General features: G+C 40.5%; 1 protein-coding gene across 4 annotated transcripts in view; it reads right to left on the reverse strand.

The window, feature by feature from the left end:
* LIFR (LIF receptor subunit alpha) overlaps window positions 1–14062 on the reverse strand; it is a 51468-nt gene that overhangs the window by 11823 nt on the left and 25583 nt on the right. For all 4 annotated transcript variants that reach the window (XM_086770821.1, XM_086770824.1, XM_086770823.1 and 1 more), the window contains 9 exons: window positions 12716–12879; window positions 11692–11866; window positions 10812–11081; window positions 8653–8782; window positions 6686–6849; window positions 5070–5215; window positions 2264–2429; window positions 1999–2069; window positions 1386–1599 (listed from right to left, as the gene is read on the reverse strand). In XM_086770821.1, coding sequence (XP_086626947.1) covers window positions 1386–1599; window positions 1999–2069; window positions 2264–2429; window positions 5070–5215; window positions 6686–6849; window positions 8653–8782; window positions 10812–11081; window positions 11692–11866; window positions 12716–12879 — 1500 coding nt within the window. The remainder of the gene's footprint in view (window positions 1–1385; window positions 1600–1998; window positions 2070–2263; window positions 2430–5069; window positions 5216–6685; window positions 6850–8652; window positions 8783–10811; window positions 11082–11691; window positions 11867–12715; window positions 12880–14062) is intronic.

Genomic DNA, 14062 nt, shown 5'->3' on the forward strand with positions numbered 1-14062 from the left:
AATAGGACTTACAGACTGTACACAGGAAGCAGCCAGAAAAGATGTTTGGGCAGAAATGTCATCTAGTTCAGTGAATGAGTCATCTTTCATGACTCCAGTCAGTGACTCAGATAATTCCTGTACCAACTTGGGAGCAAATCTTCAACACGTACAAGTTGGGTAACACCAAAGGGAACCTCAGACATCCCAGAGAAAGCTATAAACGAATGCAAAGCTCCAGCTGCCATCAGCTGTCCCACACCACAAATCTATTACAGACACCTCCCTGACTCCCAGAGTCTCGTTCTTCCACTGCTGAAGGAGAGCTATAAAAGCATTTTCATTCATTCAACTATCCCATACAATTACTTTTCCCTCCAAGGAATATATTCAGAATATATTTAAGGTATTAGTCTTTTAGAGAAGCACAAGAAACATTAAGAGCAATGTTTGTCTAGGAACAAACTTGTTTTTTCTCTCACTGTGAATCTCAGCCAAAGCACATCTCTTCTCGCGAGAGATGGCACAGTCTATGCGAACGTGAGTTGCAAGACAAGCGACTGTGGTACCTGTTTGCTGGATGGGGAAGGAGCAGCAGCACCTAGCAAACAAGCAGAGAGGGGCTTTGCTGTGTAAATCTGTTCTCCCTGCAGAGCAGCAGGCAGATCTGGAGCTAATGGCTTGGGCTTTGGGAGATGACGCTCTTCTGGCATGCAAGGAAGCAAGGACTCTCAATAGCCAGATGCAATATTATCTTCTCCCCAAGCTTAGTGTTAGGAGCAGAAAATCACTGTCTGGCTCAGCTATTTCCCTTTACAAAAACCCACAGCAAGAGCAGCAGTGTTTTAGCTGGGAACCTGAAATCTTACCTCCTTTTCAAACCCCAGCTGCTAGCACAAGGATGCCAACACTTCACCAACCAGCTCAATTAATAATTCTCCTGCAGAGCTCACACCCACTGAACTGACAATTCTCCCCTTAAAAAGCTACACAACATCCCCAAAACTTTATTCTGATTCTCTTTAGCACGTAACACTTTTCAGCATCTCAACAAGAATACACAGAAATAAACTGATCTCCCTAAACATCAGAGATCAACACTAATGCTTTGAAGCCTCATCCTTTTTTATTCCTGGGAAGTCTCCATAAAAGTGCAACATAGCTGCAAAGACTGCACACTATCACCTTCCTTCTATGCAAAGAGCACAATTAATTGGCGAGATGCTACTCTAAAAGCAAAGCAGCATTTTTTTTTTTTCTTCCCCCACCCACTAAATTTGGGTGGGGAAACAAACCAGAAACCAAACACAAACAAAGCATGTATCATCTTATTTTTCAATAAACAAACTCGCCCAGGTATTCCCCAAGCTTCAAAGGTTGTTTAGCTCTCTACCTGGAGCACTCACCATTTGGAAGTTCCACACTCGTTATCCTCGAAGGAGGAGACGAGCCTGCGCGGTTTTTGGCTACAACACTAACTACACAGTCATCCTCTCCAAGTTTTATCTCAGTACTGTTTGAGGGTTCAGTGACTTCTTTATATTCCAGTGGTGTCTCCAGCAGGTAGCAGGAGACTTCATGAGACACTATTTTTCCATTGGCTTCAGAAAGGGATAAGGGCTATGAACAGACAAAAAGCACATTAAAAAGAAAATGGAGTTAACAAAAGAAGACATAGGATAATATGAATTTCATGTCCTGACCTAGTTTGATGACTGGATAGGACTACAAGGCAGAAAAGACAGTTACTCAAGTGTGACTTTGAGAATAAAGACATAAGTTCTTAAGTTATTAAATTTCAGCTGGGATCTATTAAAAATTTAATTCTTCATGTGAAGTGCTTCTCAGTATTCTCATTTAGGGAAAAAATATTTGTCTCTGTGGATGGTTCTACTAAAAGTTAAGAAAAGCAGTCCGATTTATTGACTATGAAATTCACTTACTAATGTATGTGTAAGGAAATAGTTTTTCATAGAGTTACATTACGTAATATTTTAAAACTTTAAATGTCCTATCTACCTTCCAAAAGATTTTTAGACTTTTTCCAGAAGGACTTCTCTCTCTCCAGATATCTGGTCCTCGTGCAGGAGCTAAGGAAAAAAAGAAAAAAGGTTTGGGTTTTTTTTCCCCCTTGTTTTGTTTCTTTCTCTTTTTTTTTTCCCCCACAAGTTGCATAGTAGATAATTTACCATCTATCAACAAGTTAGCTTTTTAGATGGCTAATTTTAAAATATACAGTTTCACAAGTTCAACATTTTATCATTAAAGAATTGAATAAACTTACGGGCTTCCAGAGTTGTGTGTTCCTCTATCCCGCTCCAGTCACTCCATTTCCAGAAGTGGTCAGCAGCTGAACAGCGCACCCTGAACTGGTATTTGGTATATGGGTGCAATGCATTCAGCTGAGTCGTGTAAGTTGTGAATTTTCCACCAGGCATGGAGACATTATGCTGTTAAAAATTTACAGAAATTGACATGATATATATACATTTTTTTTTCTCCTAGATTATGCTGAAGGTCAACACCTAAAAAGGTGATATATTTCCCCAAGAATACCAACAGTGTGAAAAAAAATATGTAGTGAAGCCTACAAAAAAATTAATGAATAAGAAAAATATTTCCTATGCAGTCACCCTAAACAAAGGAATATTTTTCAGAGGTCTGCCAAACTAAAGTCATATATAGCAGAGAAACTGAAATATCACAGTAGGTAGCACCTTTGAGATGTAAAGCATGAAAAGGAGAGAGAACACTGATGAGCCTTCAGGAAGATGCAGTCTGCACACAGTAGCAAGCTGTTGCTTCCCAAGTAGTCCTCCTCTTCCCGTCTAGTCCTCCTCTCTCTCCTATGAAGCAAAACTTCTGCTCACATGAGGCAGGCCAGGATCTCACTTCTGGATTTGAGAACCTGCACTTCCACTGTGCATGTGCACATCACACTGAGTGGACAAAGGCCTTTTTTCTTAAGACACATGCACAGAAGCATCTGAGCAGGATGCTTATCACGTAGTCTTCTTCCTAGGCAGTCCTTTTTCCTTAAAAAGATACTATCTAAGTCTTACCTAGGCGATCTCTGTTCACAGCTGTTAGTACAGGACTAGTCTCTCCTGTTGTTCTTAAAATGGTGAGAGGTTACAGAGTATTTCAGTTTCATAACTACTCAAAGAAACCCTAAGCCTGGGAATATTTTTTACTGAATCTAATTATAACACATGTGCATCACAGCTGCCAAAAACTGGACTCCGAGTGACTTGAAGCTGCAACTAATTGTGCATTTCTAAATCCAAATGACAACTTGAAAAATATTTTTAAAAAGCCAACAACCTCTCATACGGATGAAAAAGCTTCTGAAAACATCCTCAAAATGCCATGTAAAACCCCATAACAATTTCACAGCTACTTTTGTTTATTACAGGGAACTCTTGGAGGTTTTTTATTAAGCAACCAGAGACAACATAACCAGGCTGTAAAAGCTTCTACCAAGCTGTCTGCTGTGCTTCAAAATACCTGTAGCTTAGGGTTCTGATATAGAATCATAGAATATACATAGGTGCAGAGAAACAGTGACTTTGGGGTGTTTGTTTCCCCTGCTGACTGCTCCAGACATAGTAACTGTTGGGAGCAGAGAAATACAGACAACTGTGGATGATGGTATATCAGATTAAGCACCAAAATCCGGCACAGCTCACCTGCCAGAACTGTTATGTAAAGCTAAAAGCTAGTTCCTTCTGCTGGTAATTCCAAAGATATCCATAACTTTCTTTGCAGTACCTAATCTCTGGGTACTACTTAGCACATGTCATTATAGAGAAAATATAAAAGCTTAAGGCTTCCACAATCATTAGGTGCTCTGAAAGTATTTAAAAAATACTCTTATAGATAATGCATTAACTACCACTCCATTTTAGAGGCAATGTATGTGATTATCTTCAGTCTGAGCTGCATCAGTTCTGTGGCTTGAGCGACTTTATTCAAGCTGTGCCCAACAGCTGTGCACAACAGGAAACTAAATACAGTGGGTAACAGAACACTCCTGCTAAATATCAAACGAGTTGTAAAAAAGCAGCCTCTGAGGTTAATGTGCTCAAATTACAGATTCAGACTCTGTGCACCAAGACCTGGTGATACACTATGTGTCTACCCAAGCTGGTCAGAGATACTCCATCTGAACACACAAGCACAGAATTCGTGAGTAAAACTCAGGCCAACCCAAGACACAGTTCTGCCATTAGGCTTCTCCAGGGACACAGATGACCCTACACTTAGTCAGGCAATACGGAAGAAGAGGATATTCTCCCACCATCTACACTCAGTATCTGATGCTGGTGGCTAAATTAGTATCCTAAGCTCCCTCTGACAGTCAGCAGAGTAAATACGCGGCTCCAGTCAGTGATGCAGAGCACTAAAGCTGGGCGGCAGCTGGAAGCCTGAATGCTGGAAAATCTGAATCCCACCCAGAAATACCACCTTCTCTCCGGCTGTGGAGGTCTTCACTGGAGATACCTACTGAGGAGCCCAGTGGAAGAATCCTTCCTTTTCCTGACTCAACATCACTGACATACAAGGAGGTTTAGCAGTTCCCTATCACAGCCACATGCATATCAACTGCTGACAGCAAACAAATGAACAGTTCTCTGAGGGGAAAAAAAAAAACATTAAAAAGAAATTAAACTACAGACTGCAAGAGGCAAACTGAAAAAAACACTGTGGAAGTCTGTAGGGCCACAGCACATCCTGGAAGAAGCATATGTTAATACAGTTTGCACTAGGAAGGACATGGCAGAAGGACTGTGATCTAAAGGCTTAGCATAAAGCACTATGCACCTCTCCAAGTACCAAATAATATGGTAATATCAATTTCCTCTAAATTGTTTAAAACCAGCCAAAGAAAAAAAGAAAGCAGGCAATAATGGAGATCAGAACTTTTTCTGATTTTACCAGATGAACTTCTAGTTATTACTATGTTAATAATTTAATAAGATGATCAGAATGAAGCTCTTGGAGAGGAAAGAATTTGAAATGCAACTAGTTCAGTGGAAAAGATCAATACTTGAGCCAAAAAAAATCCCAACGTTAAAAGCAACACTTACCAGTTTTCGCTCAGAGTGACCACTGCTAATTTCAGTTTGACACAGAAGTCTGATACCCACGAAGCTGCCGTTTATAAACCAACGCAGATGGACACTTGTGGAGCTGCTCCCAGAAACAGTTAACTTTTCTGGAGCTTTTGGATGAACTTAAAAAATAAAGAGAAAAACCTCAGTTCTAAGAAAAAAAATTCACTGTAGCTCAGAAAAATCTTTAGAAGATCAAAGAGAATCAGAAGGATAAATAAGTTATCCGATTAGCAACTAGGACAGCTGGTGCTGGGAAGACACCTGCAAGCAGTCTCATTCCTGAGGCTCTTCTCGGCTATCAAACATCGTAACAGATTTACTTAAGGCTGAGCATACTAGCATGTGTGATAAGAAGCTGGAGACACAGAAAAAAAACACTTCCCCTCCTATTGATTTTATTAAAAGAGTGAAACACAAGCTATTTCAGAGGACTACAGTGATGGATGAAATTCACTCAGCTTTGCTCACCTTCTGGGAACTTTGTAAGTTACAACTTAAAATCTGTAGAGTAGGATGGAATAGGACTCCTGAATGACCTCTCCCTCCCCAAATCTCCCTTCATGGATTTTTTCAATAATATGCAGTACTACTATTCGTACCTATAACATCTCTACTATTGCAATCAATTCAGTTACCTTCAAGGACATATGTACTCTACGTTGGGAATTAAGTGGACAGTGAGGGAAAGAAAGGAAAGGTAACCAATAGGAAATAGCCGTCATACAGACTAGGTGCAAACCAGCCCAGTTTACAATTAACAGAAACAAATTACGCTTTTTTTAGGACCTGACAATTCACTCTGACAATTCCAATCTCAGGCTAGTTGAACTGGAACATGGACAAAAAAAAAAAAACAAACCAAATCAAAACAAACAAAAAAACCCACACCATCTTCAATTTTGAATTTGTTTTTCAGAGGGAATGGCAGAATGCCGTAACTATTAGGAACCCCTGAATCCTCAGCTGTGGTTGTGGAGGCAGATGGAAAAGGACAAGGAAGACAGCCCTAGAAAGGTAGTCATCTTCTCCCTTTCCTTGTTTAAACTGAAGGTCTAATTAAAGTAGTAATTTCTTTCTACAAATCAAACCAGCAGATGATCACAGCTATTACCAATAGCAGTTAATGCTCCTGCTATTACCATTTACCTATTAGTGCTACTGATTCATGCTCCAGATCCTGCTGTTGTAAACCTGTATTATACCTTGCCCTATAAGCCGACACTGAAATCAGGGTCACTCACAGTTCATAAATTTACACCTAAATTTTAATTATTGTTACATAACAGAACATGAAGTAATACATAAACAGCAGCTAGCTAATTATTAGATCACATTTACCCACACAGCAGTTTACCCGATCTGGTAGCGTTGTTGAGAACCGGCATCTCCCTTTACACCTAATTGTTCCCTCGGGACGCGTCCTAAGCTGTTTTATTTTCAAGTTCAAATTATTGAACATGGCAAAATACTGATGACAATAAAACAAAATAATGACAAGTATACCATGTCAGAGTTCTTCAAACCCAAATCAAACAAAGGGTTAGCATGTGTATACATATCTTTTTGCCTTTGTAATTTTTAAGTCTTACCTCTTTGAGTTAAATCAACCAAAAGCGATGACTCTGTCTGCCCAATAGGATTTGAGACACCTAGTATGAAATCGTAGATTTTTTGATCAGCCAGTACTGGAAAGCCACAGACACTCTCTTTGTTCATTTCATTGACTTCACATGAAACATTTTTACCAGATATTCTACAAAGTAAAAAGAGGCAGGGGTGGACAACTTAATTTTTAAATAAGAGAATTTCTAGCAACAGTCAGAAGTCTAGACTGAAAACACAGTAAAGAACAATGGGTTCACTGACACGTGGCTTAAAGAATGATCTGACGGCAGAGGCATATCTAACATCACAACACAGGTTAAAGTGGCATCAGTCATGACTTGCCCTGTTCTCACATGAAACTCTCCTCTTCCACTAGCACAACATTTCCATTCTCTCACTTCCCAAAAGCCTGGAAAACAGGTAGGTCCTGTAAAACCACCTCACAAGTCACAACTAAGATGCTGATTTAAAGTATCTTTGTTCAGATCAGCATACATTTGCATTTAAAAAAATGTTCTTAATGGCTTTCTGAACTAGGGAGATGTGACACACATTTCACACACACTATCAGCCCTGCCAAATCTAAACTAAGGCTTGTTACATCCTTGGGTCCCAGCAGTTTTTAAATCAAAAGCAGGAGAGGCAGTCTGGCAACAGCCAAGACCAGAGTTACATCTTTAGGGAGTAAAGATGTAAGTACATACATATATAGAAGTTGCTTTAATTACAATCTGTGTAAACCTCTCACGCAGTAACACAAGTTTAATTTCTTCCTTCGGGCATTTTCATTGTGTTCTAGCTGAGCTGTGAGCTCTCTCCACTCCATACTTTCTATTTCAATAGCTCAGTGTGGGTTGAGCACAGGGTGAGAATATTTACCCTGAAACCCATCACATTAATCTCACAGCTCTGGGCTGTGCGAAACAAGTCTGAACTACATCTTCGTTTATAAGCTGAATACGGGCAGCCAGTGACTGGAGCTCCTTTCCTTCAGTTACCGGATCTGTTTTGTCCACCTCTTTGCACACTACCCAATCATTTTTTTAGCACTAGCATCCTGGACGACATCTGTGACTGTAACTTAATCCCCATTGCCTCCAAGTTGCTTCGAGGCCACCATGAGACTCCATTTCCCATCAGTTTGTGTGACTCAGGCCTCCCCTGGCTTCTTTCCCTGACTGCTCCTTTGGCATTACAGAGGAGCCTCCTTGCCATGCGAGTTTTGTTAACTCCTCACTAACTTCTAATCATAACCACCAAGGAATTCCATTTGCAAGTACTATTCCAAAACAACGATTCTTCACTTTAGGGCTTTATGTGGCCTATGATGTAAAAAAACTAGTGGGGCACGAGTCTTCACTTCTTTCTGTGTATGTCGTCAGTGTTATTTGTCCCTTTCAAAGTTTTCCAGGTAACACTCACTTTGCCTGCTCTACACTACCTACTTCTTAATGCTGGAAAGAGAATGGATGCAGGCTTATTGCTATTTTCCCCAGTAGCATTTGGGCTGTCTTACAATAGTTCCTCAGTGAGTTTCTGTCATCCTGCATAGCAGAAGCTTGGCAAATGTCTGACAGACTATCTGACAGAGGTCACATATAAAAAAAAAATTAAAAATTAGTGAATGACTCCTACCATTTCCCTGTATTTTAATATTGGTCTTATCTACATGTTGACAGCAGCCTGACACATTAAGCCTTTATTTTCTCATAAGTTCATAATGGCCTAAGTCTTTGGGAAAAGCCATCCTTAATTCCCTCTGGAATTTTGCAGAGCTAGATAAGGGTTCTCCAAGTTTAGTTTAGTTTCAACTTTGACAAACTCTTGACGAGTATTTTAGTCTCTAAAAAATGGAGACTCTCTCATTTAAATGTGGTGCAGTACACCACAGGCAGTAATGGATATATTCCCGTTCTATCCTTTCACTCCTTTTAGTGCTGCATTGTTTTACCTTTCAAATAAACTATACTTTGTTTTTCGTTTTCCGTATAGTCCACTGGGTCTACCCGGTTTCCAGGTGCATTTTATTATCAGGAAGTTGGACGTTTCACAGCTGAGGTTTTGGGGAATATCAGGGGCATCTGTAGCAGGAAAGGAAACCAAAACAGTTAGTCGATGTTTTGCCATTTGACAGTTGGGCCACTAGCTTCCTGAAAGCATCACGATTTGTTTTTTCTGGGTCTAGATTGTGTGCCTCACAAATATATGGTAATATTCACGCTCCAACCATATAACTAATATGCTTTACAAAAATCCCAATAAAACAGATGGATAATTATTATCAGCTCCATCTGACTAACACTTGACTCCAAGCTTCTAAGTGGGTGGGTAATCTGGTAAATCACATGCAAATATGTTCACAAGCTCCAGGCTCTGACCTGGAAGTGTTTCACTGAAACTCTGCCAAGACTTTCCCAAAATTCCAAGCATCAGTTTAGCTGAGCAATGTAGGAACGCTGTTGGCTGTGCGTCACATTTTCTTATGTGCTAGCCCCACCACTGCTTTGAATTCTCCAAGCAAGTCATGTCAAGGAGACATTCCCTTTAGCATAAATTCCACACTGAATTTGAAAGTTAAAGCAAACTCTAAATGACTTGTCATCTTCACTGTTGCTTTGGGAGTGCCCGTCTTTTTCTTTTAAAGCTTGTTCTTTGCTCCCATACTAGAGCTGCTCCTGGAGAAAATGGACAGTGCTCCTACAGAGAGGGCAACCGTGCTAACATGAGACTAAGCAGAGCAGTTATTTCAAGTCTCATACACTTTTCTGCAAGAGGTAGGACAGTAAGATCCACATAGCTGTGCTAGAGAAAGGGCACTAACACAAGAAGCAAGAGTGACAGGCTGAGTTCAGGTTATAAGCAGTGGCCCAAAAAGAACTTATTTTGCCAGATCTAGGCTTAACCAAGGTTGTGTGCATACACATTCATTTCCTCTGCCTTTTCTTCCTCAAATGTCTCTCATCAGCAAGAGCATCATGACAAGTCCCCTGCCTTCCCACTAAGCAGGTACCAAAAGAAGAAACACTGGCAGGAAACAGACTTCGCCACATCCCTGCTCTCCAAAAACCACTGTATGGGAAAAGCCTATGGGATTATCACAGCCTTCGTCCTGAACCACTGACTTACTACTTGGAAGATTCTCCCACAAAAGCAAATCTTGCACAAATAATATAAAAATGGCATCTCACTGAGAAGTCATAAAAGGTTGCATTCTGTTTTGCATCTGCTATCACACATGGGAAGACACTTTCAAAACGAGTCCAGTCTCTCCTCTCCTTTCCCTCAATTGCAAGGACACTAAGCTCAAAGAGTTTTTTGCAATGGGGAACAGGATTCTAATGGTCATCTACTGGAAGATGATAACTCTCAGAACCCCTGTAGGTACAACTTCACAAAGCTGTGAAGTGATCAGCTATGGGGAAGAAGAACCAGCTATTTTCTCTAGTTTAGTTTAAGCAGTACCTGTATCTGGAAAAGATTTCGGAGGTTGGCATGGTTACACAGAGAAGATACACAGCGATTCAGTATCTTTAAAGAAAATGCTAACAGAACGTTCAGAAGATTTTCCAGGAAAGAGGAACTGTCAGCTGGGTTCCTTTGTTGTAATTAGCTCCCTGGGAGCTACTGCCCTGGATGAGCATTTGTTGTTGTGGCAAGTCTAACTGTTTTATTGTCTTTATTTGATTGGTTGGTAAATGAATGTTTTCACTTATAATTCTTGCTCTTACTCTCACATGCTCATGGATCAAAGTACAACAGATGTAAACTAAAGTGATAGAGACTGGGTATGAATCTTCATATGGCAATAAACTACGAAGTATTCCAGATTATGAAGAAATGCCTTAGAAAAAGACATGAAGGAGGGAAGCACTGGGCCAAATTCTAAGAGAAGAGGGCTTACATGGGTACATCCTCATCCTCCCAGCCTTGGTCTCTGCTCCATGGGCTGGAGTTTCCACAGTGAAATCAAACAAGTACAATCACAGTTCATCCTCAAAACCAAAGGCCAGGGGAAAAAAAAGCCACAATAGTATTTGTTTCCTAGCAGAAAACTAGGAGTCTCAAAATTATTTTGATTTTCCTAAGGTTAGTATGCATAATTATACATACATCCTACAAACAAGACAGTTCCATGCATGTCTTCGGGCAGCAGCATGCACAATACATTTGTCCCACTGGTATCTGAAGCACTGGCATTTAGCACCCTGATTGCACTGCTCCGATTGCTCAGATGTATCATTGGGTATACTTCTGATCCGTAAGTCATCCGTTGTATCTCCTGTCCTTCTTCATGGACACAGCAAATGGTCACATCTGAACCTACTGCCACCACAGTGTCCTGAGGAAACACCCCACTCCCATTGGGTTCAGTATCTTTTCCTAGCAGAGAAGGAAGAACAGAAAACAAAAACAAACAAACAAACACCTATGAACAAATTGCTATAAACATGGTGCTGATCAATACTTAAAACATGGTGCCCCTCAATATTTAGAGGGGGCTCATAAAAGAGACAGGGAGAAACTCTTTAGCAGAGCCTGTTGTGAAAGGACTAGGGGTAATGGTTTTTAAACAGAAGGAGGTAGATTCAGACTAGATAGAAGGAAAAAAATATTTTTTACAATGAGGGTGGTGAGACACTGGAACAGGTTGCCCAGAGAGGTGGTGGATGCCGCATCCCTGGAAACATTCAAGGCCAGGTTAGATCTGTTTGGAGGTGTCTCTGCTTCTTGCAGGGAGGTTGGACTAGATGACCCTTAAAGGCCCCTTCCAACCCACACCATTCTATGATCAGGTAAAATGTGACTGAGGAGCACCCCAATACATACAAATCAATGTTTACCAGGTTTCATTAACAAATAACTGCATTATTTCACTAACCAAAACACTCCCAAAGCAGCAGCCCATCACTGCCTAATGTTTCTCCTCTGATTTTGGCTTACTTTTCATAAAGGAATCAAAGTCCATGCGGTGGCAAGGGAACAAACATACCAGGGACCTTTTCTACTGGGCTCCAGTCACTCCAGTCCTTGGGGCCAGCAAACTGTGTTACATTAATATAACAACGAATCTTCACATAGTGCGAAGTACACTCCAAAGGCATATCTGATGTCCAGTTCCAAGAAAGAATGATGTCTTCATGAGTCGGTTTTGAATAGTAAGTTACCTACAAGTTTTTCCCCCCCAAAGAAAACAGAGAGTTTATGAACACAAGCTGTTATTACTAACATATAATCTCTCAGGTGTCAACAGAATGGCAAATTAAGTGAAGTAAATAATAAAATCCTGATAGATGGTTGGAGCGTCCCACCGAACTTTCAGCTGTGTTGTGAATTTACTTGGACAAAAGCCTAAGCTTTTTAACAGCCCACCAGCCAGAAATACCAGAGGATAGACATTTGAAGGACAGCAGGAAGCTCACCAAGCATTTCAAAAGGTATATACTGCATCCCAGTATCCTGGGCCTCTCACAAGCAGGAAAATATTTCAACTTTTCCAGAATGAAACTCTTCTAATACTAGTCCCAGGCCGCACATTTTATCTTTTCTCCATTCCTAAAGATTATAGAACAGAGCTACAAATCGGCCTGGAATAACGGTGGTTGGAAAAAAAAAAAACAAACAAACAAAAAAAAAACAAAAAAAAACCACCGCAAACTGAACATACAAAGACTACCAAGACTTGGGACCATGTTGGGGAAGTAAAGCAGAGATAATGGTGTAAAATATCTGCCAAATTCATAAGAAGGTTTTAATTTAAAAAACAAAACAAACCCCTGTACTAGATTTTTTTTTTTAAAAAGCTGTGATTATGAATAAGTACTGACAGTATAGTAGCCAGCGTCCTCACACTTTGAAACTTAAGAAGAAGTTACCTTCCAGAAGCATGACTACACTCACGTTCTGCAAAGCTCTGTAATCTTCATTATTCTCATCTTTCTTCAAATGACCTCCCTGAATACTACCAAGGGCAAAAACTGTATATGTATTTTTCTTAAAGGAAGGAAAGGACTTACCTGTGCAACTTTTTCCATTGCTTCTTTACGGAGTATCTCAATCTGCCAAAAGGTATCCAGTCCATATGGGAAGACTGATCCATTAACACTCCACTTCACAGTTAATGTGGAAGTTGAAAACTCAGGCGTTAAACTAAGAATACGTGGAGTGAGAGGAACAAACGCTTTAAAAAAAGAAAGGGGGGGGAGGGGGGGAGAAGCTATATTCAAGTCATTAGTCAGCAACACCAGCCCTACAGATGTTTAACAGCCACATGTCTCTGCTCTGAACTGGCTCGTGGCCATACCGACGTGTAACTCAACCTCTCTAATTAGAACAAGATGGGGTCTGTCATTACTTGAGTGTGAAAGTTCCCAGGAAAGCTCAGGTGCTGATAAGGCACCAGGTACTATTTTCTTTTAACATCTCAGCATGTAGATGTGGGAGTAACTGATCATGAATATGACCTTCCCAATGCACAGTAAGGAAGACATTCTGTCTTTCACAACCTTTATTCAGTGCCACAGAGATAAAGAAAACATAGTGACAGTCTTTGAAGTGTACATGAGAACACATCTAGGGAGGATGACGGAAAATTCCCCAAAGGAAAAAGTGGGTTTTGGAGACAGGAAGGGGGGAAGAGGACATTTGAAACAAAAGTGAGAGTAGAGAGAAAGGACAGCAGAAGCACAGGATGGAAGCACCTTACATGAGGCTCTGAAGAGGATCCAGAAGAAAGCTAGAAGAAATATTAAAGGCACGACATGGTGATAGGGACAGGATAGTGAGATTAAACAGACGCATCTCTTCTATGGTGGTGGTGAAGCAAGAGTCTGAGAAGTAGGTAGGGATTCTGGTAGCACAAGGGCTACGGAAGTTCACTGGGCCTGGTGCAGGACAAATCCTGTTTTTAAAATGTGTGATTTATTCAACTTCAGTCCTGGCCAAGGCTCTGAGAGCCTGTGAAGTGTTCAGGACAGTGAACATACTACCTGGGATAACGTATGATGAACCTCAGAGACTCATCCTGCCTGGAGTCAGCAAAATGCTGGAGAAGTCACTCTGTTGCCCACATATTTTTGATCTATGTTTTGTTAAAGTTCTTGAGTTATTCTTAACTAGAGAGAAAACTGAGCCACAGATAAGAAGTGCGACTGACTTTAGATTTTGACTGCACTAAAGGAATAAGCAGGCAAACCAAAACCAAAGACCAAATTACGAGCAAGCGTGGCAGATGGTGTCAATGCTATCTTCAGCTTACAGCTTCCTCCTTTGGGAGGAAGGAATTGGGAAAAAGTCTAATTTATCTATGACTCCAGCCTACCTTCCAAGCATAAATGTATTTGCTCAGTTTCATATACATTTGA

The sequence above is a fragment of the Chlamydotis macqueenii genome, chromosome Z (genome assembly GCF_036417535.1).
Source record: "Chlamydotis macqueenii isolate bChlMac1 chromosome Z, bChlMac1.mat, whole genome shotgun sequence".
NCBI lineage: Eukaryota > Metazoa > Chordata > Aves > Otidiformes > Otididae > Chlamydotis > Chlamydotis macqueenii.